The sequence below is a fragment of the Strigops habroptila genome, chromosome 9 (genome assembly GCF_004027225.2).
Source record: "Strigops habroptila isolate Jane chromosome 9, bStrHab1.2.pri, whole genome shotgun sequence".
In the NCBI taxonomy this organism is placed as follows: Eukaryota; Metazoa; Chordata; class Aves; order Psittaciformes; family Psittacidae; genus Strigops; species Strigops habroptila.
Genome location: NC_044285.2, coordinates 17,644,805 through 17,668,166, shown reverse-complemented (window position 1 = coordinate 17,668,166; position 23,362 = coordinate 17,644,805). Strand labels below are relative to the sequence as shown.

The 23,362-nt window shown below is 36.9% G+C and overlaps 1 protein-coding gene across 3 annotated transcripts in view; it reads left to right on the top strand.

Moving 5' to 3' along the window:
• VPS13C (vacuolar protein sorting 13 homolog C) overlaps positions 1 to 23,362 on the top strand; it is an 88,436-nt gene that overhangs the window by 52,090 nt on the left and 12,984 nt on the right. For all 3 annotated transcript variants that reach the window (XM_030497683.1, XM_030497682.1, XM_030497685.1), the window contains 27 exons: positions 879 to 1,108; positions 1,255 to 1,347; positions 2,348 to 2,713; positions 3,868 to 3,957; positions 4,352 to 4,507; positions 5,335 to 5,599; positions 5,871 to 6,031; positions 6,573 to 6,694; positions 6,935 to 7,229; positions 8,554 to 8,943; positions 9,713 to 9,817; positions 10,562 to 10,726; positions 11,091 to 11,219; positions 12,924 to 13,057; positions 13,423 to 13,549; positions 14,440 to 14,675; positions 14,983 to 15,133; positions 16,187 to 16,327; positions 17,366 to 17,447; positions 17,542 to 17,611; positions 18,478 to 18,589; positions 19,584 to 19,697; positions 21,077 to 21,213; positions 21,462 to 21,543; positions 21,984 to 22,097; positions 22,349 to 22,424; positions 23,039 to 23,202. In XM_030497683.1, coding sequence (XP_030353543.1) covers positions 879 to 1,108; positions 1,255 to 1,347; positions 2,348 to 2,713; positions 3,868 to 3,957; positions 4,352 to 4,507; positions 5,335 to 5,599; positions 5,871 to 6,031; positions 6,573 to 6,694; positions 6,935 to 7,229; positions 8,554 to 8,943; positions 9,713 to 9,817; positions 10,562 to 10,726; positions 11,091 to 11,219; positions 12,924 to 13,057; positions 13,423 to 13,549; positions 14,440 to 14,675; positions 14,983 to 15,133; positions 16,187 to 16,327; positions 17,366 to 17,447; positions 17,542 to 17,611; positions 18,478 to 18,589; positions 19,584 to 19,697; positions 21,077 to 21,213; positions 21,462 to 21,543; positions 21,984 to 22,097; positions 22,349 to 22,424; positions 23,039 to 23,202 — 4,307 coding nt within the window. The remainder of the gene's footprint in view (positions 1 to 878; positions 1,109 to 1,254; positions 1,348 to 2,347; positions 2,714 to 3,867; positions 3,958 to 4,351; positions 4,508 to 5,334; positions 5,600 to 5,870; positions 6,032 to 6,572; positions 6,695 to 6,934; positions 7,230 to 8,553; positions 8,944 to 9,712; positions 9,818 to 10,561; positions 10,727 to 11,090; positions 11,220 to 12,923; positions 13,058 to 13,422; positions 13,550 to 14,439; positions 14,676 to 14,982; positions 15,134 to 16,186; positions 16,328 to 17,365; positions 17,448 to 17,541; positions 17,612 to 18,477; positions 18,590 to 19,583; positions 19,698 to 21,076; positions 21,214 to 21,461; positions 21,544 to 21,983; positions 22,098 to 22,348; positions 22,425 to 23,038; positions 23,203 to 23,362) is intronic.

Genomic DNA, 23,362 nt, shown 5'->3' with positions numbered 1-23,362 from the left:
TGTTTTAAGCAGTAGTAGTTCTAAGACTGTTTAGTGGAGTTGTGCTCTTCAGCAGAGCTAGATATAAAAATATCACTCATGCTAAACAGGATTTTTACCAATGTAGAATTGCAAAGGAAGCACCTTTGGGATAAAAAGTGCCATGTATATAGCAGTTAAGGGATTAAAAAGAACAACTTAGTCTTGGGACTATCCAAATGTGTTACTAGCTGCAAGTAGCTTGCTTTGCTTTTGATTTAGTGCACCAAGCCTCAATTTGGCACCTGTTCCGTTGAACAGATGTGATATTCTGATACTGCCAGCAAGTGTTAGATGTGAGTAACCCATACAGTGAGTCCTAGTGTGCTGGAGGGTCACACACCGCGATAATGCCTATCACTGAGAACCAAAGTGACTTGAATCCATCACTAGGTTAGAGAGTCTTGCTTTTAACTTGGATAAGTATGTTAAGATTCTCTCCTTCTGTTTGGAGACCAAGTGTTCAGACAAGAAATTGTATATTGCTAATTTGGTTTCAATTAGTAAATCTTCACTCTGAAGAAGTTAGTTACTTCGGGAATTGAGCCAGAAGATAACTATTTCTAACTTGGCTTTGTAGAGCCAGTGCTTAGGTTGACTACGGTGTATAGAGCTAATACTGGTTTTTTACAATGTTGAAACAAACAGCTTCTTCGAAACAAAACTTCTGACCAGTTTGCTGCTCATTTCTGAGCACTGTCCTATTCACTTTCAGCAATGTATTCGTGTAAAAATTGAGACATTATTTGTTAGATTTGTACCTCTAAATTATGTAGCGATTTTTATGCATGGCTCAGGTATTATGTGCATAATAATGCTTAAAAATATTTTATATTCAATGAGGTTTTTTTACTTCACAGAAATATCTACACGGCCAAATATGACAGTAAAAGCTGTGATCATGGATCCAGAAATTGTATTTGTTGCTAATTTAACCAATGCTGATGCTCCTGCCTTAAAAGTTTCCTTCCAATGTGATTTTTCTCTGACATCTGGAAAACTTGCACAAAGGATGACTGCTCAAGTGAAGGGCTTCAAAGTGTTGGCCTGTGCTTTTCTTAAACCAAAACAAGACAATAGTGTTACTACGGTAAGAAAGAATGTTGTTACTCTGAAATGTGTTACTTTATGGAATCAGCATCCATTTGCCCTATTATCGGATTAAGAAGTACAAGACCATTAGAAAAGCTTAGATGCCAGGAGTTACATTAATAATCAAATCTATTTTTCACTCAGGTGTTACGGCCATGTTCTTTGGTCATGGAAAATATGATGCATGCCTCAGGGATGCAAAGTGTGGTAGTAACAATAGAAGAACTTACTATAAAGGTAAGATTATTGAAACTGTCTTTGGAGGAATGGGTGTTTCTCAAGCTGTAGCTTGGGGTCTTTTAATTTTACATATTGCCATTTAAAATTTCTATTTTCCCTATGAGTTGAATGCCAGAATAGCCATTTATCCTTTTTAATGCTGCTCTGGCTTGGAAAAAAATTATTACGTGTTCCTTGTTTTGTCAAATTCTTGGCAAGAAAAGGACTAATCTAAATACTTCAGATACTGGGCTTCTTCCTACCAGTTTCTTCCAAATTTATGAAACAACCCTTTCCCTCTGCTGCCACAGCCACTGCTTTTTCTCTTCAGAGAGACTCGTAAGCAGAAGCATGCACACAAGTGCATGTAAATTTAAGGCTGTTAATGTGATTTCCAGAATGATACACAGTGTGAAATACCTTGTTCTTAATAGGCAAATTAATAATTGTGTTTATAGTCAAGGTCTTTCTGAATGCAGTTTGCAAATTCTCCTATAAAAAGTTCACAAGTTGCATTTGTGATCTGAAAAGGTGGTCAGTGGTCTTAAACTGCAAGCAGTAGTACATTGTTCCTAAAGCAGGAAGCTTTTGACAGGTGAACTGTACTGCTCTTTGGAATGGTGGTGCACATAGGTCTGCAAAGGTGCTTTCTTGAACACCTTGAAGATGTTAAAAATGCATTCGCATTTTACAGTAATAGTAAAATGCAGTAGGGAAAAGGTTGATACTGACTGCTGCGATGGCAGTACCACCTATCAGTAAAAGTGAAATTCCAATCTGAGAATCGTGTTCTTGGCATTGTAAGGGAGGAATTGGGAATTTTTTTCGGAAAGGAAAATAAGAGGAGATCCATGAATGGATTCTGTTTCTTCATCTTGTAATTTAAGTTGCATCTCTTATAAGGGCCTTTAATGAAGAACCCGAGAGTTATTTGCCATTTCCATTGATCGTATCTTTTGTATGCTAATCAACTTTAAAAAGTTTTGAGCTGTAAGGGATGTTTTTTCCTTTGTTCAAGATCTCACCAATAATTCTGAATACAGTCATGACCATTATGGCTGCCATAAAACCCAAACCAACAGAAGAGGATTCTAAAGGAGTGACTGAAGTTCCTGAGAACCTGTGGCAAGTGAAGCCTATAGATGAGTGCAATGCTTGGTTTCTTGGTGTTGATGTAGCCACGGAAGCAACGGAAACTTTTACAGACCGTGAACATGTTTTGAAACAGGAGAAATTTGACATTGTAGTGAAATCTGTTCAGATCACCTTGGAATGTGGTTTGGGTCATCGTACTGTCCCTTTATTGTTAGTAGAGTCTGTGTTTTCAGGTGTCCTTAAAAACTGGTCCTCAATGATGGCAGTCACTGCTGATATGTCACTGGAGGTATGTAGAATCAACTTGTTAGCAGTTTACAACACTTGTGCATATTTCAAGAAACATTCAACTAACTGTTTAGTACACTTGATATGTGCTAAATTGATAATAGATTTAAATTGTAATGCTCTTTGGAGTTCTTTAGTAATCAGGCAAGAATGACTAAGCATAATGTGAATCTTTGCAGTCAGTGGTAGATTTTAATGGCAATTGCTACTGTGGAATAACCTAGTCTTCCCCTGTTATCTATTGTATTTGCATGTTCACTTCTTGCTGTAAGAACAATGAACTTGGCCTTGTTGGCTATTCCCACTTATCTCTTACTGACCACTCTTTTGTTTCTCTAGCATTGTGTGCATTAGTAAGATAGAATTTACACTTCATGCTCAAAATATTCTCTGCAGCTTCTGTGCATTCTCACACCATACTTATTTTGCCAGCTATTCCAACTCTTTTCCCCAACATATGGTAATTTGAAGATGGTATAAACCATCTTCAGAGGCAGCACGTTAAAATTTCATACAACCAGATGTGCAGCGCTCCGTGCAATGGATGAACTAAATCATGTATTTTGTCAGTTTACTGAATGTGCCTCATAATCCTTTTTGTACTGGATATACCAGTAACCTTCTTTTGCTGCTAGATGTGCCTGTCATAATAAGCTGTGGAAAGTGTATGCCTAATCACATACAACTGGGGGAAGTCACTCTGCTTCCAGAAGGAGGTATAGGCTCTGAGTTAGATGAATTGTTCCAGTGGACCAGGTTCAGAATAAAGCTTTCTCAGACTAATTATTATTTTGTAGTACAGTAAAGTATTTGCAGCGCTGAGATTTCTGATTGCAAAGTCATTCTCTCAAACAGTGTAGGAGAGGATAGAGACTTGATTGTATTAATTGGAGGTGTTACCATGCTGTCTGGTTGCTCTAAATGCAAGCCAGGTTGTCAGTTCTTCAAAAATGATGTGACTTATGCAATATATATTGTACATTACACATCTGTGTATTAATTTTTGAAGCTATTAAAAGTTAATACTAGATCTCCAAAATGTGAAATGAACATTGTTTGTTTTCTTATCAATATTTTTTTTATACGAACTGCTAGTGGAAAGAACTTAGTCCTTTATTTTTTAGATGTCTTATTTAATTTTGATTTTTTCTTTAGATACATTATTACAATGAAACCTATGCAGTGTGGGAGCCACTTATTGAACAAATTGAAGGAGGAAAGAAGCAATGGAGTTTAAAGTTGGAAGTACGTAAACAGACTTGAAACTTTGTAGAGAAGCTTTAATAGACAGCTGGTTTTTTAAAAGCTTTATGTGACAGAACATGAACCTCTCGGTGGCTGTTGCTTTGAGAGCCAGGCAATTTTACATTATAAAAAAATCAATCTTTAGACATCTTAAGGTTTTTCTGAATAAAGTCAATGCATGGGCAAAACGTAGCGTGTTACAGCACATACAGAGAAGAAAGGAAGAAAGTTATGTACAATTTTTGTGTTTGTGTAAGGTGTCAGAGATGCTCATGGTAAAGTAGGTTTTCTTTTGCTTGGTGAAATTGTCAAGTATAGGTCCATTTTGTTCCTGTTTTAACAGAGGAAAAGTAATGTACATGTTCATAATTGCCTAATGCAATTTTTGTTTTAGATGAAGACTAACCCTGTGCAAGAGAGGAGTTTGATGCCTGGGGATGACTTCATTGTTCTTCCTGAGCCACAAACTGCAGTTAACATCTCTTCGAAGGATACAATGAACATAACAATATCCAAATGTTGTCTTGCTGTGTTCAGTAATTTAGCCAAGGTAGTCCCAGCAGACAGAATGTGCTGAATTATGTGGTTCTTTAGGAAGTTTTTTTTACTCTAATTAGTCCTTTAGGGTTAACAAAAAGGTGGTGCTAGCTTTTGAAAGAAGTTTCTGTGTTAGAAAGAGAAATTTACTTCCCTTCCATCTTTTCTTCTTAGTAGAATACTAAGAAAAGTGTTCATTTCAGTATTTGCCTTCAGATTGAAGAAGTAGAATGTCTAGTACGTTAAACATATTTTTTTCCTATTTTTCTTGTGATAGTAGGTGTGCTTATGAATGTTCTAGGGTTGCTCCCTCCTTCCCCCCTTTTTTTAAGGGGAGGGGAGAAATTTTGGTTATTTTTACTGAATCTGAGTTATTCCTATTTAGTTTTTAATTCTAAATGAGTGACAGTTCTCTAAGTTAGTATTTGCTTTCACTGTAAGTCTGTATTGGCAGTCAGTTTCCATGCCTTCTGTGTAATCAAACAAATGTTTGTAAGCATAAGTTGTAGTTGAATATGAAGTATGTACGTGGTGAATGTACTTGGGACTTCTGTGTTCCAGATCTGATTTTTCTCTTGACACCTAACAACTTAAAACAAATTCCCTATGAGGAGCGTGAATGCTTGTTGTAGCATCAACATCTGCTGCAAATCACAGAATAGTAAGGACATTTTTGGGAAGTAAACTTTACTTCCCTGAAATACTGCTATACAAAGCATAGGTATTACTATACGTATTTATTTTTTCTTTAAAATGGTAGTTCCTGGGAATGGTCTTTAAAAGCCTTTATGTTAATGTGGCTATTTATGTATGATGCCTTATATGTGTTGTTAATTACAGGCATTTTCAGAAGGGACTGCATCCACGTTTGACTACTCCTTTAAAGACACAGCACCTTTCGTAGTGAAAAATGCCCTAGGTGTTTCTCTCAGAGTGCTTCCTAGCCCAAATATCCGGATAGTTGGTTCAGCTGAGAAAGAAAACATGAATGATATCGAAATTGGTCAGAACATGGAACTGGAATACTCTGGTTTTGAAGTGCCCCAACGAGGAAAGTTGTCTGCATTGTACCGACAAGAAAGCTCCGTCTTCTCCTTGAATTTAGGTATTTTGCTAAGGAACACTGTGTGTTTTGACATGTTAAGAATGGGAAGATGGGGGAGTCAATGTGCTTAAATTCTGTGTGATCAGAATTCAGAAGTAGTGCAAAAGTGCAGAAGTAGTACTCAAATCCCATTTCAAGGTACTTTTGCCAGAAAGTGCTTTGATCTTGGTTGTTGCTGAGTTTAGAGAAGATAAAGTTTGTTCAACTAGCAAACCGTCATGTGATGTGTTTTGCCTCATTAATAAGACTTTTGTATATTTTTATGGATTAGGACTTCAAGGATATAAAGAAGGAGTAAACATTCCCATAGCCAAACCAGGTCGACGACTGTACAACGTAAAAAACCTTCTTGTTGATCATTCAGACTCAATCATTGTACAGATAGATGCTACAGAAGGAAATAAGGTTATTACTGTACGATCTCCTCTGCAGGTAAGAAAAAAACAACCAAAGAAACCAAAAGCCTGAAAGCAGTGCTTCTCTCTGAGCAACTTTGCTTTTCCTCCCTAATGCATTTTTTTTGGAGATCAAAAAGTTACCTAAAGACAAATTATTAAGTGTTTTACTCTATTTGTTACATGATTTTTTTAATCTGTATTCTGTTTGTGTGTGTCTTCCTGATGAATGAAAAATTTGGTTTTTACTTTAAGCTTTTGGCTTTGCAATATCCTCAGCATTGAGGTTGGAATATGTACTGCTTATGTGACTGGACATTTTAAGCATGTTTTTCAATTCATTGAACTTAAAAGTAGCAGTTTTCTCATAGACTTGCATATCATTCTCCTTCAGAAATGTATTTCTTAAGGTGCATAGAAGCCTGTTTTCCAAAGGAGTTTGTTTAAATCTACCAATGTTTTTTTCCTTGTTGTTGTTCATACTTTTCCTTTAGAAATTTGCACCATAGAATGAAAATGAAAATGTAATGAAATGAAAATAATATAGTAGTAGAAGTAATTATGCATTTTGATCCTAGATCAAGAACCATTTCTCCATCCCATTTATGATCTATAAATTGGCTAGAGACTCCAAGTCACTGGAGCCAATTGGTATATCCAAGCCAGAAGAGGAATTTCATGTTCCTTTACATTCATACAGGTACACTTTTTCTGTTCTGGAGGGTTAATCTTTGTGAAACTGCACAAATACAGCATGTGGAAGCTTAAATTTACACTTGGAACTCTTCTGGACTGGGCTAAAAAACCCCAAAATGCTACCTTTACTAGGCAGTTAGCATGCTGCAAAAGCCCTTCTGAATGGGTCCTAAAACTGATGAAGTTAGCTGTCAATGCAAAGCTATTGTGTACCATTACTTGTGTTCTGTGATTCTTCCCATAGGTGTCATCTATATATTCGACCAACGGGGATGTTAGAGGGTCAGTTTAAAGAGTCCACGACTTATATTGCCTGGAGGGAAGAGCTACATAGGAGCAATGAAGTGAAGTGCTTGTTACAGTGCCCAGCCACCGAGACAAACTTCTTGCCTCTAGTCATCAGCTCAACAGCTGTACCTGATGAACTAAACTTTATTTCAATTTACGAAGAGGAGTGGGATCCTGCCTACATTATCCACCTTCACCCTACGCTGACTGTGAGGAATCTTTTACCTTACTCCTTGAGATATTTACTTGAGGTAAGTTAAATTATGGTTTTATATGTAAATCCTTTATTTGATTTTAAGTAAGGCTATATCTACTTACAAGTGGAGGTGAAGGTAGTGTGGAAGATACTGAATGTTGCTTTTTGTATTTTCTATTGTAAATGGGTCAGCTGATGGATTGATTCTGGGAGTTCTGGGGACTAGTTCTTCGCAGTTTGGGTGTACCTGGCCAGTACTGCCTTGCTTCTTAAATGTGAATTCTGTACTGGATTGGTCTTTCTCTTTTGCATTTTCCTGAGATCCTGTTTGTGTTTTGCAAGATATTTTTGGTTTCACAGGTTGAGGCATAAGAAAAAGCACCTGAAATTTCTGGAGCTTTTCTTCTCTGTAGAAACCACAGCTTCTCTCCATTCTGGTACTGATTCTTTACTAAGGATTATTGTGAGGTCTCCCTTGCACAAATGGGAACATTTCTTTGCAGGATGCTACACAGACTATTTTTCTCTTCCAGTATTTCCAATATCTAGTATTTTTTCGTGACAGCTGAGTGATTTTAGTAAATAGAAAAGGTGTGAGGATTTAGAACTATCATCCTAGTTTTTTCCATTTTGTCCTGCTCCTGTAACTGGCTGTGGCATTCAGTTAGATCTTTCTTTCACTTCTCTTCAACATCCCAATGGCACTATTTCCAGTTTTCATACCTTCACTGCGTACTTCAGCACACAGAATGTAGAACAGAGTGCCTGTGCCTTGATTGAGGAGCCAGAAACAGAGTCAAATCTCTGTGAAGTCACCGTGCCCATAGATGACTATGTGCTTATTGTCTTCACATCCCTTACCATTCAAACCAGTAAAATATACTGTTTCTCAATAAGAATTAGGAAAGCTGTTGTTGTGGGATGCTACTGCCTGAGGAAAGCTGTGCTACCAAACAGTAACACGCAGCTGCCAGCTTTCTGACTTGGGTGTTACTTAATGTGTGAAGTCCTGGCTGTACATTGGCAGCACTGTCCAATTCTGTGTTGCAGCCAGTATTGTAAGTATATAAATAAGAACTCTTTGCCAAAATCCATTGGAAATCATGGAGAAGAATGGGAGGGAACAGAGACAAGGGATTGAAACTAGTTTGCCTTCCTGAAATCCAGAATTAAGTAGTCTTTACCATCCTGCAAGAAAAGTGCACTTAATCTCCAATTATTCTTAGGATCGGGCTTAATGAAAGTGGTTGGAAATTGGGACATGTGTTGCCAAGGTATCCAAAACATGCATCCTCCAAGAGAAGAATAAAATGCTGTTTTTCGACTACCTGAATTTCATAGATTAAAAACTTCATTTGCCTCTTTTAATTTTGCTACAGGGAACAGCGGAAGCCCGTGAATTGATGGAAGGGAGTGCGGCAGATGTTTTTCATTCCAGAATCAATGGAGAAATAATGGAGCTTGCGTTGATGAAATATCAAGGCCGAGACTGGAATGGTCATCTTAAAATCCATGATGGGATGCCTGAATTTTTTTCTGTGTCTTTTGCATCCCATTCTGCAACAGTAATGACAGTGGATATTTACATACATACAAGGCGAATTGGAAGCCGCCTGATCTTGTCTGTGTTCAGTCCTTATTGGATAATCAACAAGACTTCCCGTGTTCTCCAGTATCGAGCTGAAGACACTCATGTGAAGCATCCAGCAGACTACAGAGATATTGTTTTGTTCTCCTTTAAAAAGAAAAATATTTTTAGTAAAAATAAGGTATGCTTATTTTCGGTGGTGGTTGTGGTGGTGTAAAATCCTCCTCTGAGGGGGGAAACACATTTTGGGTAAGGAATTTTTTAGATAGTATTTAAATCTATAGGCTTTTATTTGGCTGCTGCTTTCTTCTTTGTCAGTTATACTTTTTGAAGGAAGGCTGTTCTGAATCTTGCTGTGGAGGCATTCACCATTGAATAAAGAGGAATCACAAGCTTATGTTTTACTCAGCTAGGTACTCTGACATTTAAAATGCACAGGGTAAATATGCTGTCCTATGTTAAACATTTTTTTAATGTGATATTTGCATGGTCGGATGAAGAGTGCTGTAGTAGAGGATTTGTTCTGAAGTAGCCCTTCTTACCTTTTAAATTTTTTTTTACCCAACAATAGTTGAAATGGTTGAAGAGTTTTGACAAGATGTTCTTTTGATTATTTCTTCCCCCTCTTCAAGTTTGTGAAGCACCACAACATCATAGCTATTTTTCCCCATCTGTGTGTGCTGTCATGAACATAAGTCAATGCGAACTCCTCTATTTTGCTACCTTTTACTGTAACATCTTTGCCAGAACTCAAGCACAGACTAATAAATCAGAATATGATAGTGCTACTACATACTTAAGATAAGCTTAACTTAGAGAAGGTTTTAAAAGCTCTTAAGTGTTGTCTTTATACTGCTACATATGATATAATTGTGCTCTGTAATGCATGAACTACAGAATTATAATGAATTTATTGAAGTACTTTCCATGTTGTTCTTTTTTCTGTGTAGATCCAGTTATGTATTTCAACTAGCACGTGGTCCAGTAGCTTTTCCCTTGATACTGTAGGAAGCTATGGATGTGTCAGGTGTCCAGCTAATAACATGGACTATCTGGTAAGACAGTTTTCTGTGTTTTGAGGAGCTCTCTTGGGGTTCTTTTGGCTTGTCTTCTTTTTCTCCTTAAGGCTTTTGTTTCACTACTTGCAGTGTTTTCAAATCATGACAGTATTTAACATCTAAGGTAATAACTTCTGTGCCCCAGCCATTCTCGTCTGCACCAGGTGACAAGTAGTTTCACCAACAGACATTCCAGTGCAATTCCTAAGCATGTGGTTTATACCCCAAATGTGCATAGTATTAGACAACGGTGAACTCGCATAGTGGGTATGAGAGTTCACATCCAAAATTCCAAATTGGTTGCAAGTGTTTGGGTCTTCACTCAGCAAGCTTGTCTAAGACCACATTGCCACAATTAAGCACAGTAAAGGATCTACTTTCTAATAATATGCAGATATGTGGGGTGTTGTGTTTCCATATACTCTGTAACTGATCTTTCATGACATGATCATTTTAAGTTGTCTTGATTTACTGTAGAGGCATTCTTGTTGGATTGTCCCTACAAATGCCACAGCTAGAAAATGCTACCACTAAAGCTGTTTCTCTACCATTGTGTTAACTGTGTTGCATAGTTTGCTGATTCTACGGCATGTTGTTTGGTTCTTCTGTTGCAGGTGTTCAGAACAGGAGGGCTGTGTGTTAGTCTTTGTACTTACAGGAAGTGTTGCCTTTTCTATTTTTCAGTCCTGACTTTTCTCTTGAGCTTGTTGACTGTTTGCTCAATTTGTCCTTGTTCGACAGGTGGGAGTTAGCATCAAGATGAGTACTTTTAACCTTACCAGGATAGTTACCTTCACTCCATTCTACACAATAGCAAACAAATCTTCTCTGGAACTAGAAGTTGGAGAAATTGGTCCTAATGGCTCTTTTCCAACTAATAAATGGAATTATATCTCAGCTTCAGAGGTAACGTTTCAGTTTTTTTCCTTTGGATGTTACTGCAGTCAAATAAATGACTGGTCTCTAGCTGTCACTTAAGGAAAAAGCAGCTCTCTTACAGAAGCTCTGTCACTTCTGATGGCATCACATGGATACTTCACATCTCATGGTAAATTAAACAGCACAGGTTGCATATGTTAGTAAATTCATCAAGTCCTTCAGTTTAGGTAATTTACTAAAGGTAGGTGAGCTAGTAGGTTAATCAGTAGATGCTGGGGTAAGAACTAAGGCATTCAAAATAGGTTTAGTCCCACAAGACTTTGGTTTACTGCTGGCTTACAATATTGAACATATATGACCTATAAAGTCATGCATGCTTCTTGTTTTACAGTGTCTTCCATTTTGGCCTGAAAATTCATCTGGTGAACTTTGTGTACGAGTAGTTGGCTATGAAAGCACATCCAGACCATTCCTGTTTAAAGCCCAGGATAATGGTACTCTGCTGAGGCTGGAAGAATTGGTGAGGCTGACCTTGTGTGGTTTGTTTTTAATACTCCATTTTAGCCCTGTGATATTGAACTTGGAAAAGTTCACTTGACTCGACCAGGATGATCAAGATTGAAACCTTGTCCCTTAAGCTGTTGGTGCACTGCACTTCGGTTCTGTTGCATAAAAAATGTTGGAATCAATGTTGTTAATGTTTTCATAGCTGTGGGAAGCACTGATTTTGTTTTGACAAGCTTATAGGAAGCTGAACAGATCTATTGCTATTAAACTAAAAATGGAATACTACATCTCTAACGTGTTCTTTTGCATAGAGTATTTCTTAGATGCCTTCAGTTGGTGTAAAGATCCTAAAATAGAATGTATTTTTTGATTTCTTGATAAGCTAGTACATGCTGGAGATAGATACAGTTCATGGCTAAAATAATTTGTGATTCAGTTTTACTAATTTCAAAACTTACTCTAGCCTAGCACTAAGGAATGTGTATATAAATGTAGCATGATCAGACAAGTGTTTGGAGATAATGCTTATCATAACTAGCTGAAATACAAGTGGTTGTGAGGATAGCTGAGCTCTCCACATTTGCTGAAGCAGTTTGGAAAAATGTTTTTGGAACAAGATGTCATCAGTGCTTTGGTGTTCTGTTGCTGCGCTTCATTAGAGCAGCGGCGGGGGGGGGGGGGTGTTTTTCACTGCTTAATGATTGTGTTCAAGTTTTAAGTGTTCTAGGCCAGGCTGGATGGGGCTCTGAGCAACCTGGTCTAGTGGAAGATATCCCCGCCTGCGACGGGGGGTTGGAGCTGGATGAGCTTTTTAGGGACCTTTCCAACCTAAATCATTCTGTGACTCTATAATAGTAGATAGCTCAGCTTTGCAAGAGAATCCTTTCTAGACCTGTATGTAGTGAGGTCTTACTACTACTGTGTAGAGTGCTAAACATAATTTCTCACATCCTTCTGATGTGAACTGGACAATCAGTAAGATCATCTTGTTCCAAAGTAGATGTGTCCCGTTCCACCTGTCCTCCAGATCTTACCAGCAAAAATGTCAATTTATCTTGCTTATACCTGCATTTGACAAAGACATCCAAAGAGACAATTCAAAAGGGAAAGCATGAGGTGCCTCCTTTGTATAAGCAAATGAGAAAAATTGTGCTGTATGTATCTTGGAAATACCTTGCAAATATATTGGAAGAAAACAGGATCTTGAAAGCCGTTAGAAGAAAGACTCAACAATAATTTGTTTAGAGTTTTAATCAACAGAACTTTTCTGCTCAGTGATCAGTTATTGTTATGTTTGTCATACCTTTAAAGGCTTTAACCTGTTTGTCTAGAGTAGCCTTTCAGATTTTTAAGGAGCATGCAGGAAACTGCAAGTTTTAAATAGAATTTCAGGTTTTGTAACAGAAACTGAAGGTCATGTTTGCCTATACTTGTTACTGAACTTAGGCAAATAAAGTAATTCTTAAGAATATTATAATTTGAATATAATTTTTTGATTAAACTAAATCAACAAATATCATGTGGGTGCTCCTGATGTCTATCTTAAGCCAGTGTCCAATGGGTTTGAGCTTACTGTTACTAGATAATGTAGAGTACATTTCCTTTTTTGATTTGTAAAAGGCCACTGTAAGACTGATCTAAAAGTAAGTTTAGTTCTAGACATAAATTCAAGTTGGAACATACAAATACTGAACTTTCTGTCTAACTTTCTCTCCAGAATGGGGGCTTACTGGTAGATGTGAATGTTTCTGAGCATTCTACTCTCATAAGCTTCTCAGACTACCATGAGGGAGCTGCTCCAGCTCTTATTGTTAACCATACTCCATGGGACACTCTCAGATACAAACAGAGGTATGTGAACAAAACAATTCAACATTGGTCGTTTAACCAGGGGGCATCCTTTGCGAAGAAAGTAGTTCTCTCGTACCATTATGGTACCTTGAAAAATAGAAAAAGCCCTTTTCTTTACTGTATTCCTTTAGTGAAGAATTTTGTCTACTTTTAAGGAGTCTTCATAGTTTGAGAAAGGGCAGAGAATAAAGGGGGAATAGAGATTGTAGTTCACTTGCTTGGAGTGGATACCCCAGGCCGTTCATGCGTCACCCCAGAAGGCTGGAGGGGTGGAGTATTTAGTGCTGTGATCTCCTTGCACCACTTCAGTCAGTGGTCTTAACCAGGGAATGCTGTCATTTTGCTCCTTTTCTTTGAACCTGCAGTGGATTACAAGAGGAAATGGAGTTGAAATCAAAGCAAGTATGCCTGTTTGCATGGACAGATCCAACTAAAACAAGAAAATTGATTTGGGGTTACTCCCAAAATTTCGGTGAACATGACCTGCTTAAGGTAAATTTCAGAAGGGGAGAAGTAAATGCTGAACCAATCTAGGGCTACAACAAGGTTCAAATTAGCTGGGAGAAAGCTTCTTGAGTAACTTTGCATCTGTCTTGTCCTGTGAGAGACCTCTAAGCCTATTCTAAAGTAGCAAGATTTTAGATGTTTAGATTAATGTAATTGAAGGATTGGATACAAACTGCAACCTGCATTTTCTCCCTCATTTTCTTGTATATGAAAGAAGAAGGATAAGGTGTACAAGACGTGGACGTATCTAAATAGTGAAGAGGATGAATAATTCACCAGTTTACTGGCTTAAGAATTTCCCTAAACATGGAGAAAACCCCTGACTGTTTGTGACTCTCTCTTCCTATGGGGAATGCTTGCATGGAGCAGAAAATTCTGAGTTGCTCACTTAGCTGTTTTGGTGTTCGTAACTCGTGCAATATTAAAATAGGAAAATGTATGAAGCGAGGGTAAAATAACAGTGGTCAAGATAGAAAATGAGTGAAGGAAAGAGGGAAACTACAGCTAGAAGCAGAAGTAAATCTAGGATAAGACTGGGCAAATATTTGGTTGAAGAATGGGAAAGCAAGTATTGATGGAGGAAGGTTTTCTCACTTAACTGGCCAGTAGGCTAAATGAAGTCCTGTGTGTCTGTCTCTAAATAGCTGCCCTCTGGCACCTTTTACCAGACTCTGAATTCAGAGGGGACTTGGTTTGTCTGTTGACTAGGCACAGAGTTAAGAAAACTGAAAATATTGGTAGTTAAAAGTAGGCACAGGAAAGCAAGTTTGTGTTTCAGTTATACTGGGAATGGATTTGATTTCCCACAGCTGAACTCCTTGGAGTTCATGGATTTACTCCATAAATATATTTGTTTTTTCTCCCTCCCAATACAGGATGAATGTGGCCAATTCCCTTACAATGCAAATACTCAGATACACTGGGTGTCTTTTCTGGATGGACGCCAGCGAGTGCTACTTTTCACAGATGATGTTGCATTAGTTTCTAAAGCACGACAAGCAGAGGAGCTGGAGCAACCTGATCAAGAAATAAGCTTGTCAATCCATAGTCTTGGACTTTCTCTTGTTAACAATGAAAATAAAAAAGAAATCTCCTACATAGGAATTACTAGGTACTGCACATGGAAGCCTAACTATTCCGTTGAGTAATCAGAATTTGACAGCATAGTGTAATTTTAGCAGTACAGTTGAGTTGAAGGCGACATCTTTCAAATGTAAAATTAAGTTCTGCCTTTATTCCTATTGTGCAGTTTGAATATACAGGATTTAACTGCCTCCTTTCTTAGATTCTATTAAAAAAACAGTAAACAATAGTTTTGTTGAGCCTGAAAAGTAAGGATAATGTCTTCTTACATGTTTTACATGCATAAGAAAGGTTTCACTACTTTTAAACTATTAACCTTGTTATTTGTCTTGTAGTTCGGGTGTTGTTTGGGAACATAAACAGAAGCAAAAGTGGAAACCATTTAATCAAAAGCAAATAAATCTGTTGGAACAAGCCTATCAAAAGTATCTTTCTAAGACTGCTATCCAAGCTTCAGGTTGGCATAAACTAGACAGCAATATTGAGGTATGTTCTGAGGTTTCAGTGTTAAAATGATTGCAGAACATGTGCAACTGTTAAACAGACTTCTGTGCTGCTAAATAACGATAGATGCTGCTTTAACAGAACCGTGAAAAAGAGCAAGCTTTTCTGTGGAATAGTTTCACGTTGTACACAGTAGAATATTTTTGCATGGAGGCAATACAGAAACAGTAGTGAGGTATTTTGCAGACTTGTTTTATGAAGAAAGAATCTCAAAGAATTTTGCTTTTGTGTGGTAGAAAAGATTGCTTGGTGTGTGCATGTTAGTAATGAACCTATATTCTCAGTGATGTAACTTAAATTCTTTGCAGAATCTTGGATTTAGCTTCTTAGTAAGCTGCAGTTCCCATGACTTGATATGATGAAGGAGCCTATAGTGCTCAAAGACTCTGGAAATTAATTCACTCAGCTGAGCCTTTTCAGACATTAATTTTACATGCCTGTATTCCATGCATAAATGTAATCTGGTCAAATGGCTAAATAAAATACAGGCATCTCATAGTACCATAATCAGCCTTGTTTGCAATATCATCCTTTCATTTGAAAAACATACGTGCCCCCAGCTGTATGAATACTGAAGTTCTGTACATTGCAATAATGCATTTAAACTATGTGGTATCAAAACTTTGTATCTATAAGTCATTACATTTGACTCGAAATAAATGAGAGCTTTTTCCTTTTGCTTCTCATAACTTAAAGGTTTCAGGATCAGGGTAAAAGTATCAGGTGGGAAAGTACTCAGCTGCATGTAAATATCTAATTATGCCAGTCTAATATGTAACTCATAAAGAAATAGTCACTAAAATGACACAGAGGTTCCTGCTTGGGGCAGCTAAAGTTGTAGTGTAACGTGCTTCTCAGACTAACTTGTGGTTTTCATTACTCTCCATGAAGATAATTGGATTGGGTAATTCAGTAGCCATGTGATCATGAAATAAGGAAAAACACAGGTGTTATTTGCTAGTCTGTTCACTAGTAACAGAACATTTTATTATTTCTCTTATTAAGATGTGTTAGCTCTGCCTTCTTATATTTTAGGTGAATTTTAGTAAGGTTCCAATGGAAATGCGTCTCCCAGTCAGATGCAGCATCCGACGCAACTTCCTGTCAGGAATTCAGGTTGAATTCAAGCAGTCGCCTCACCAAAGAAGCTTACGGGCACAATTGTATTGGCTGCAGGTACCATCTTCCATCATGTTCTCTGAACTAAACAGACACTTTAAGGCTTTTTATTTCTATGAAGAAGCATCTCTAAATTGTACATATGTGGTGCTCTGCTGACTGCATCAGAGTAGCAGAAGAGCTAGAAGTTGATGAAGTACTGCAGAACTGCCATTCCAGGATTTTGCAAGTAGTATGGGAAAAAGAAATACACAAAACTGTGGGTAAATGTGAAGTGGGGTGCTATGATGAAAGTTGATTTCTGAAGAGAGTGTTTTGGTGTTTTAAACCTCAGTCTTTATCAGAATTTGTTTACCATCGTTTGTATATAGTTGTGTACCAGTATTCTGGAGAGTGTATCTAGAGGTTCAGAAAAAAAAAACTACCTGTCTAATGGAAAGTAGATAATAGACATGTAAATACTCAAAAATAGTGTGCAATAATATATCTGCATGTAAGATTACTGGTGACTTAATGTGCAACACTTGCAGTGATTAGCATACTCCAGTCAGTACTAATGGTGTTGCTAAATTAACCAGTAAAGTGCTTGAGGAGGTACTAGTGAGAAGTTTTTAGTACCAGAGGGAAATAATGGTGAGAAATCATCATCATTGTCATTGTCAGCTCCATTTGCTGCACTTCATAGTCTCTTGAGGGAGGGCACTCATTGAGGCTTTTTCTGATCTGCTAGTCAGGAAGAGCTTCCTCTTTCCTGCCATCTTTCCCACTTTGTTTTGATTTTTGCCTTAAGGTAATTTTCACTATTCTAGTCAATGTATGCCATCAGCTGCAGGCCCTCTAGATGAATCTTTATGAGCATGAACGTGTGTAAGCATCCCTTGTGCAACACTTCCAACCATCTGACCTTTTATAACTGAATAGGTAACGTTCCAAAACAGTATCAGAGTAATCCTCTTCCTCTTGTTTCTTTCCTGCTAAATAAGAATGAGATGGCTCTTGAATACAATCTATATAGCCTCAAGCCTTCTAAGATGGAAATGGTCTTTGATTATGGTGTCATTAAAATATTACTGTAATTATGTAATAATTTTTTAGGTTGATAACCAATTACCAGGATCAATGTTTCCTGTTGTATTTCACCCTGTAGCCCCTCCCAAGTCGATTGCTTTGGATTCAGGTAAGAGAAAGATTTATTCAGCATTGAAAGTAGTAACATGGCAATATAATTTTTGTATATACTTAAATTCTTTCTTTTTTTTTTTTCTCTTTAGAACCAAAACCCTTCATAGACATCAGTGTCATCACTAGATTCAACGAATACAGCAAAGTACTGCAGTTCAAGTGAGTTGGACAGTGCGTTGTAGTACAGTTTGAGAGACTTAATGCATTTTTGAAGTGAACCTTGTTTTAAAGTTCACATTCTCGTATCCAAACAACTCTTGTCTCTGGATTGAACTTTTAAACATCTCCAGTGAAAAAACATCATTCTAAAAGAAACTTACTTTTAGAATGTAAGGACTGACCACATGAAGAGAGGCTGTTATGCAAATTATGTATTAATCAGAGTGATTTCGCTCTTGTACTACAAGATGCATGTCTGCCTGTTTGCTGTACAGTGCTGGGTTTATTGGGTGCTCTAACAACACAGCTCATACAGTCTCTAATGTAGCCCATTACATTAGTATAGTGTGTTCTGTTCGGAAATGTATGTTCTTTAGTTAATATAGTTGTGTCTTGAGTTTTTGTACAAAAAAACCACAGTTAAAAACATTACACTGATGCTTTCTAGTGCAACTATCTGTACCTTACTATTGTGGATAGAATATTTGAGAATGGCGAATTTTGATAGAAGAAATATTCTGTAATATGATTTTTGGAGAGAGGCAGTTGGATAAGAGGAAGTAATATGATGTTTAGGTGGTGGTGTTTGTGGAGCACATGGAATCATAATGTATGAATATAAGAAGTATGTGGTGATGGTAAGTATTTATAGGATAACTTTGATAGTGTTAGGGTATGAATAATCTACAGTAATGTATAACTTGTGAGCCTGATAAATCCTTCTAACTGTAAAAAGACAGTTGATTTTGTGGATTGTAAGTCTTAATATGCAACATTGCATAATAAAACTTGAGTTACATAGGGTAAGCATGTGATACTTAAGTTAAACTTCTATGATTATACACTGTTCGTTTTTCCCATTTTAGGTACTTCATGGTTCTCATCCAGGAAATGGCACTGAAAATTGATCAAGGATTTTTAGGAGCACTTAGTGAATTTTTCACTCCATCTACAGACCCAGAAGCTGAAAGACAACGGGTAACGTATGAGAGGAACTGATTTTTGCAGCACAGGGCCTTTGTGGTAACAGTGTTGTAATTTCCTGAAACTTTCAGTTTAAATGAGTAAATGTTGCATTTGACAACAGTGGCTAAAGAGACATTGTGAGGTTGTCTTCAGTGAAGCATAAGTATTTCTGTTAGATTGGCTGTGAACATTACTAAGTGGCAAGTTTGAGTAACTGTTCTACTTGGGTATGTGTAACTTTCCTGGTCTTGTAATGTTTCCTTGACACAATGTTTCAACTGTGGCTACAATGTATTAAGGGTGATATGAAATAACATTAGGGTTTATAGAATGGTCTTCTAAATGTTAGTCTACAGTGTCATTTGTCTTTAGAGAGCAGAAGAAATCGATTTTCATGGCTCTAAATTAGTTCTTATATAGGTGGATAGTATTCAGAAAGGTCACGTTTGGTTCTAGTGTTTGTAGGAGAGTCATTCGTACAAGTTTCTTTTTCTTAGAAATTATATCTTTGGATGTACAGTATAAAAATTCTCATTTTATGAAGAAATACAAAAATGCCAGATCCTCAGGAAGTGAGTTATTTTACTAATATTTCTAAATTAAATTAGAAGAGATACCCTGCGTGATTGAGCAATTTAAGGGAATATCAAGTGATCAAGCATGAAATGGAAAAGTCATCCAGAAATTGTTGTGTGTGGTTTTTGTTTTGTGGGGCTTTGTTTTGTGAGGTTGTTTGTTTGTTTGTTTTTCCCTGGATTAAAGAAATGTATTAGTACAGTTATAATCAAGTATACCAAGTTATTAGTCTATTTCTAGTTTTGAAGGTGTTGGCTATTTAACTAGTTAGCTAATTCTTTTGTTACATTTGACAATGATTATTATTTCTGCTGTTTACTTATATTTGTATATTTTAATATATATTTACATAGGGTTTTATTAATTATATTACGTATCTTTTGATGAGATATACCTCTGTTCTATTTTTTCTTCTTTTTTTAATAAAAAGTCTAAATTAATTCAGCAAGATGTGGATGCACTTAACACTGAACTAATGGAGTCTTCCCTAACAGACCTGTCAATGCTCAGCTTCTTTGAGCATTTCCACATTTCTCCAGTTAAGGTATGTAATAGAGATACTTTTGGTTAATAAAATACTTGATATCAATGATCTCTCAGTTCATTATAGTTAAATACAACCTCAGATGAATCTTTGGGTAATTGAGGTCTTCATGCTGGCTTCCTAATGGGAATTTTTTTTTTTTACATTCTCTGGAACTTAATACTTTGCTGGAAAGCTTGTAGTTGCCCATGAGTGCAAATGGACCCTTAACCACTGCTAAGTCGTAAGAGTCAATGGGTATAATAATGAGGAAAGCTAGATAAAATGCTGACCCGTTTCCTCTCTCCATAATATGTGATAAATTGTAATAAAATACACTTTCCTGGGCTTGTCTTCATGTCTCTCTTGAACCAGTTAGATTTTTCAAAGCAAGAAAGAAAGATCATCAGTATTTCTTCATTGTTCTGAATCAACATAATGCTCCCCTAGGTCTATCAGATTGAATAGAAATTTGAAGGGAAAAAAATTGCTTACTTTCCTTCTGTTTTCATTGATGCTATACAAGACAGACATAAAGCCCAATACAGATGATGAAATTCTGGCACTTTTTTCAACTTCTTACTTATTTCACCTGATATCTGTTGGGATACCCTTAGATTTCTTGGTTACTTTTTTTTTCCCAATATGATTGTGCTTATAAACTTAGGAAGGTGAAGCCAGGGAAAACACTTAGAGTAACAAGACACTATTGTGTAACATTATCTCTAGCTAGTCTGGTTGAAGTTGTTGAAGAAATGGTTATAATTTTAAGTCTCTTGCATCTTTATGTGAAATGTCTAGATGCACTGCCTGTTAAGTACAGGAAGGCGCTTGGGCTTCTTTTTCTCGTGTTTTTTTTTCACCTTACTTCAGCGACTCATCTTCATATTTTAAACCGTGGGATAATGCCCTCTCCACTCCTAAGAAAAGTGAATGTATTTCTTTTAAAATAAGTGTCTTATCCACACTAAGCAATCCTGTTTTACGGTGTTAAAGTTCATGAGTTTCCCCAAAAGCATGACTACTTGCAAAAATACCCACAAGCTAGTCAAATAAATCAGAACTTAAATTTTAACTTGTACTGGAAATTAGGCTCCACCTATTTAACATGTTATTTCGCACAGTGTTTACACAAAGTTTACAGATGCAAACATAAGAAAAGTTAAACTTCTAGGGCACTCTGACACTTCTCTATGGCAACAGGAATAAGTACATGTGTTATAGAAGTTACACCACTGTCAGTTCAAGCATGTTTGTTGAAATTGTACGTTTCCTCAGAGCAAGTAAAACCACCTTATCACTGTTTCACCACTGGTTAGTTTGCATATGCACCGCTCATCCTGTCTGGCATGTATCTTTTTGTCTTCAGTTGTCTTGTTTTACAAATTCTGTCATGACAGCTGCATTTGAGTCTGTCTCTGGCTTCTGGTGGAGAAGATTCAGATAAAGGGGAAGAAATGATAGCCATCCATTCTCTGAATTTGCTGTTGAAAAGTATTGGAGCTACTCTAACAGATGTGGATGATCTTATTTTCAAGTAAGCTAATGAAGTTTGTTGTTTGTTTGTTTTTAATAAAGCTACTATACATTTGATAAGTGGGTCAATGCTACACTGGCTCTAGTATAAATGCTTACAGCCTTTGGGAAAACGGAGGAGTGGAGGGAAGGTAGGGCTTGGGCTCCTTTTTAAAAGAATAGGGCTTCAGGATTATCTGAAGGGAAAAAGAGAACTATTTAGAAGGAGGAAGGGTGTCTATAACTAACATGTAATTGCTTGTCTTTCAGACTTGCTTTCTTTGAAATGAAATATCAGTTCTACAAGAGAGACCAGCTGATGAAGAGAGTTGTTAGACATTATAGTGAACAAGTAAGCTTATTTTATCAAGCCTTTGTGTAAACTTTAAAGTGTCTTACAGAATGCAGAAAATAAGAAAGGAAAGGTGAATACCTCTAAAAGCTACTAATTTTATATTTCATGGTTCTGAAGTAGGAATCTGGTGGCGCATTATGAAAATATAAATACGAAAGTGTCCTGACAATGTGTGTTAAGAATTCTAAGTGATTGCTTCTGTTCTTTTTATGTATATCTCTCTTCACCAAAGTATTCTAGTGGTTATCCACACATATACTGCATCTTTTGCCCAAGCCTGTCGTCATTCTAGTAGGAATACTTAGTTGAGTACTCCAACACCTTACTTGGGTAGTAAAGTAAGAAATTTACCATGGGTTCTAGCATGGAACTATGTGTAACAATAGCTAGTAACATTGCTTTTGTTTTTCCCTTTTTTTTTCTTCCTTATTATTTAGTTCCTGAAACAGATGTATGTTCTTGTACTGGGGTTAGATGTTCTTGGAAATCCATTCGGCTTAATCAGAGGCTTGTCTGAGGGAGTTGAAGCTTTCTTCTATGAGCCGTTCCAGGTATGACTTTCTGATTCTTCAACTGTGTATGAATAGTAGGCTGATGGAATATACTGGTAGGGTTGTGGTTTTAATGTCACTGTACTCTACACCCTCAACAGCTAAGAAAACAGTAATTCTTTATGTTAACTTAAACTACATATTCAAATGGCCTTATTTTCATCAATGTAAAGGAATTGCTGGGTTTTTTTTTCTTGAAACAGATCATAAATATATATTTTTCTGCTATTCTTAATAAGTTTAATTTTTAGGGTGCTGTTCAAGGACCTGAAGAATTTGCTGAAGGCTTTGTAATTGGTGTTAGAAGTCTTCTTGGACACACAGTGGGTATGTATCTCATTGTCACTGTTTTAATAAATAAGGTTAACTCATGGATTGCATTTTTTTTTTCTTATTTTGAAGGCAAAGTTATATTTTTAAAAGATCTACATGATATTTTTTTGGTGTTTGTCAGATACTATTGCCGGTAGTCATGATACAGCATTCATACCTATCTTACTTGAGACTGTCTAAATGTCTGTCTTGCAGATTGAGCAAGCAAACTGGGAGACATTTGTAGTATGCTGTGGATGAATAAGGAAAATAATTCTCATGGTCCTAAAATATCTGTAGATGCCCAAGACGTGTTCTTAAGACTGTTATAGTTGCCTTAGATTTTTATTTAGCTATCTTTACAGTAATTACAGAAAATATTATTCCATCCAGTATGCTATATAACATGTACTGAAGTGATTTAAAGAGTTACCTGTTGCTGCATTTATGGATTTCAGGCTAGATTCTGGAGTCTTCACAGGGATGGCATGTGGTAGTCAGATAGTGTAAATTTGTTATATCTAAAATGAGTATGGAAGGAAATCACTGAACTTGGTGGTTTCTTGTGTGTTGCTTTCTGTTAAATTGTGAAAAAACAGTGGCTTTTGCTTTCTGACTTATTCCATCAGGTGGTGCAGCAGGAGTGGTGTCTAGGATCACGGGTTCTGTTGGAAAAGGTTTGGCTGCTATTACTATGGATAAGGAGTTTCAGCAGAAACGGAGAGAGGAAATGGGTCGGCAGCCAAAAGACTTTGGTGACAGCCTTGCCAAAGGAGGAAAAGGCTTGTTACGGGTAAGGATTTGGAGTTGAGATCATGATGTGCCAGCCCTTAACCCATGCTTGAAAATTGTAAGCGAGAAAGTTTTCTTGATCAGTTCATGAGCTAAGTACAGGAGACAAACAGGCAGTTGATTTGTAGGAGGCTGAGGATAGTGTATCAGCTTTAGTGTTT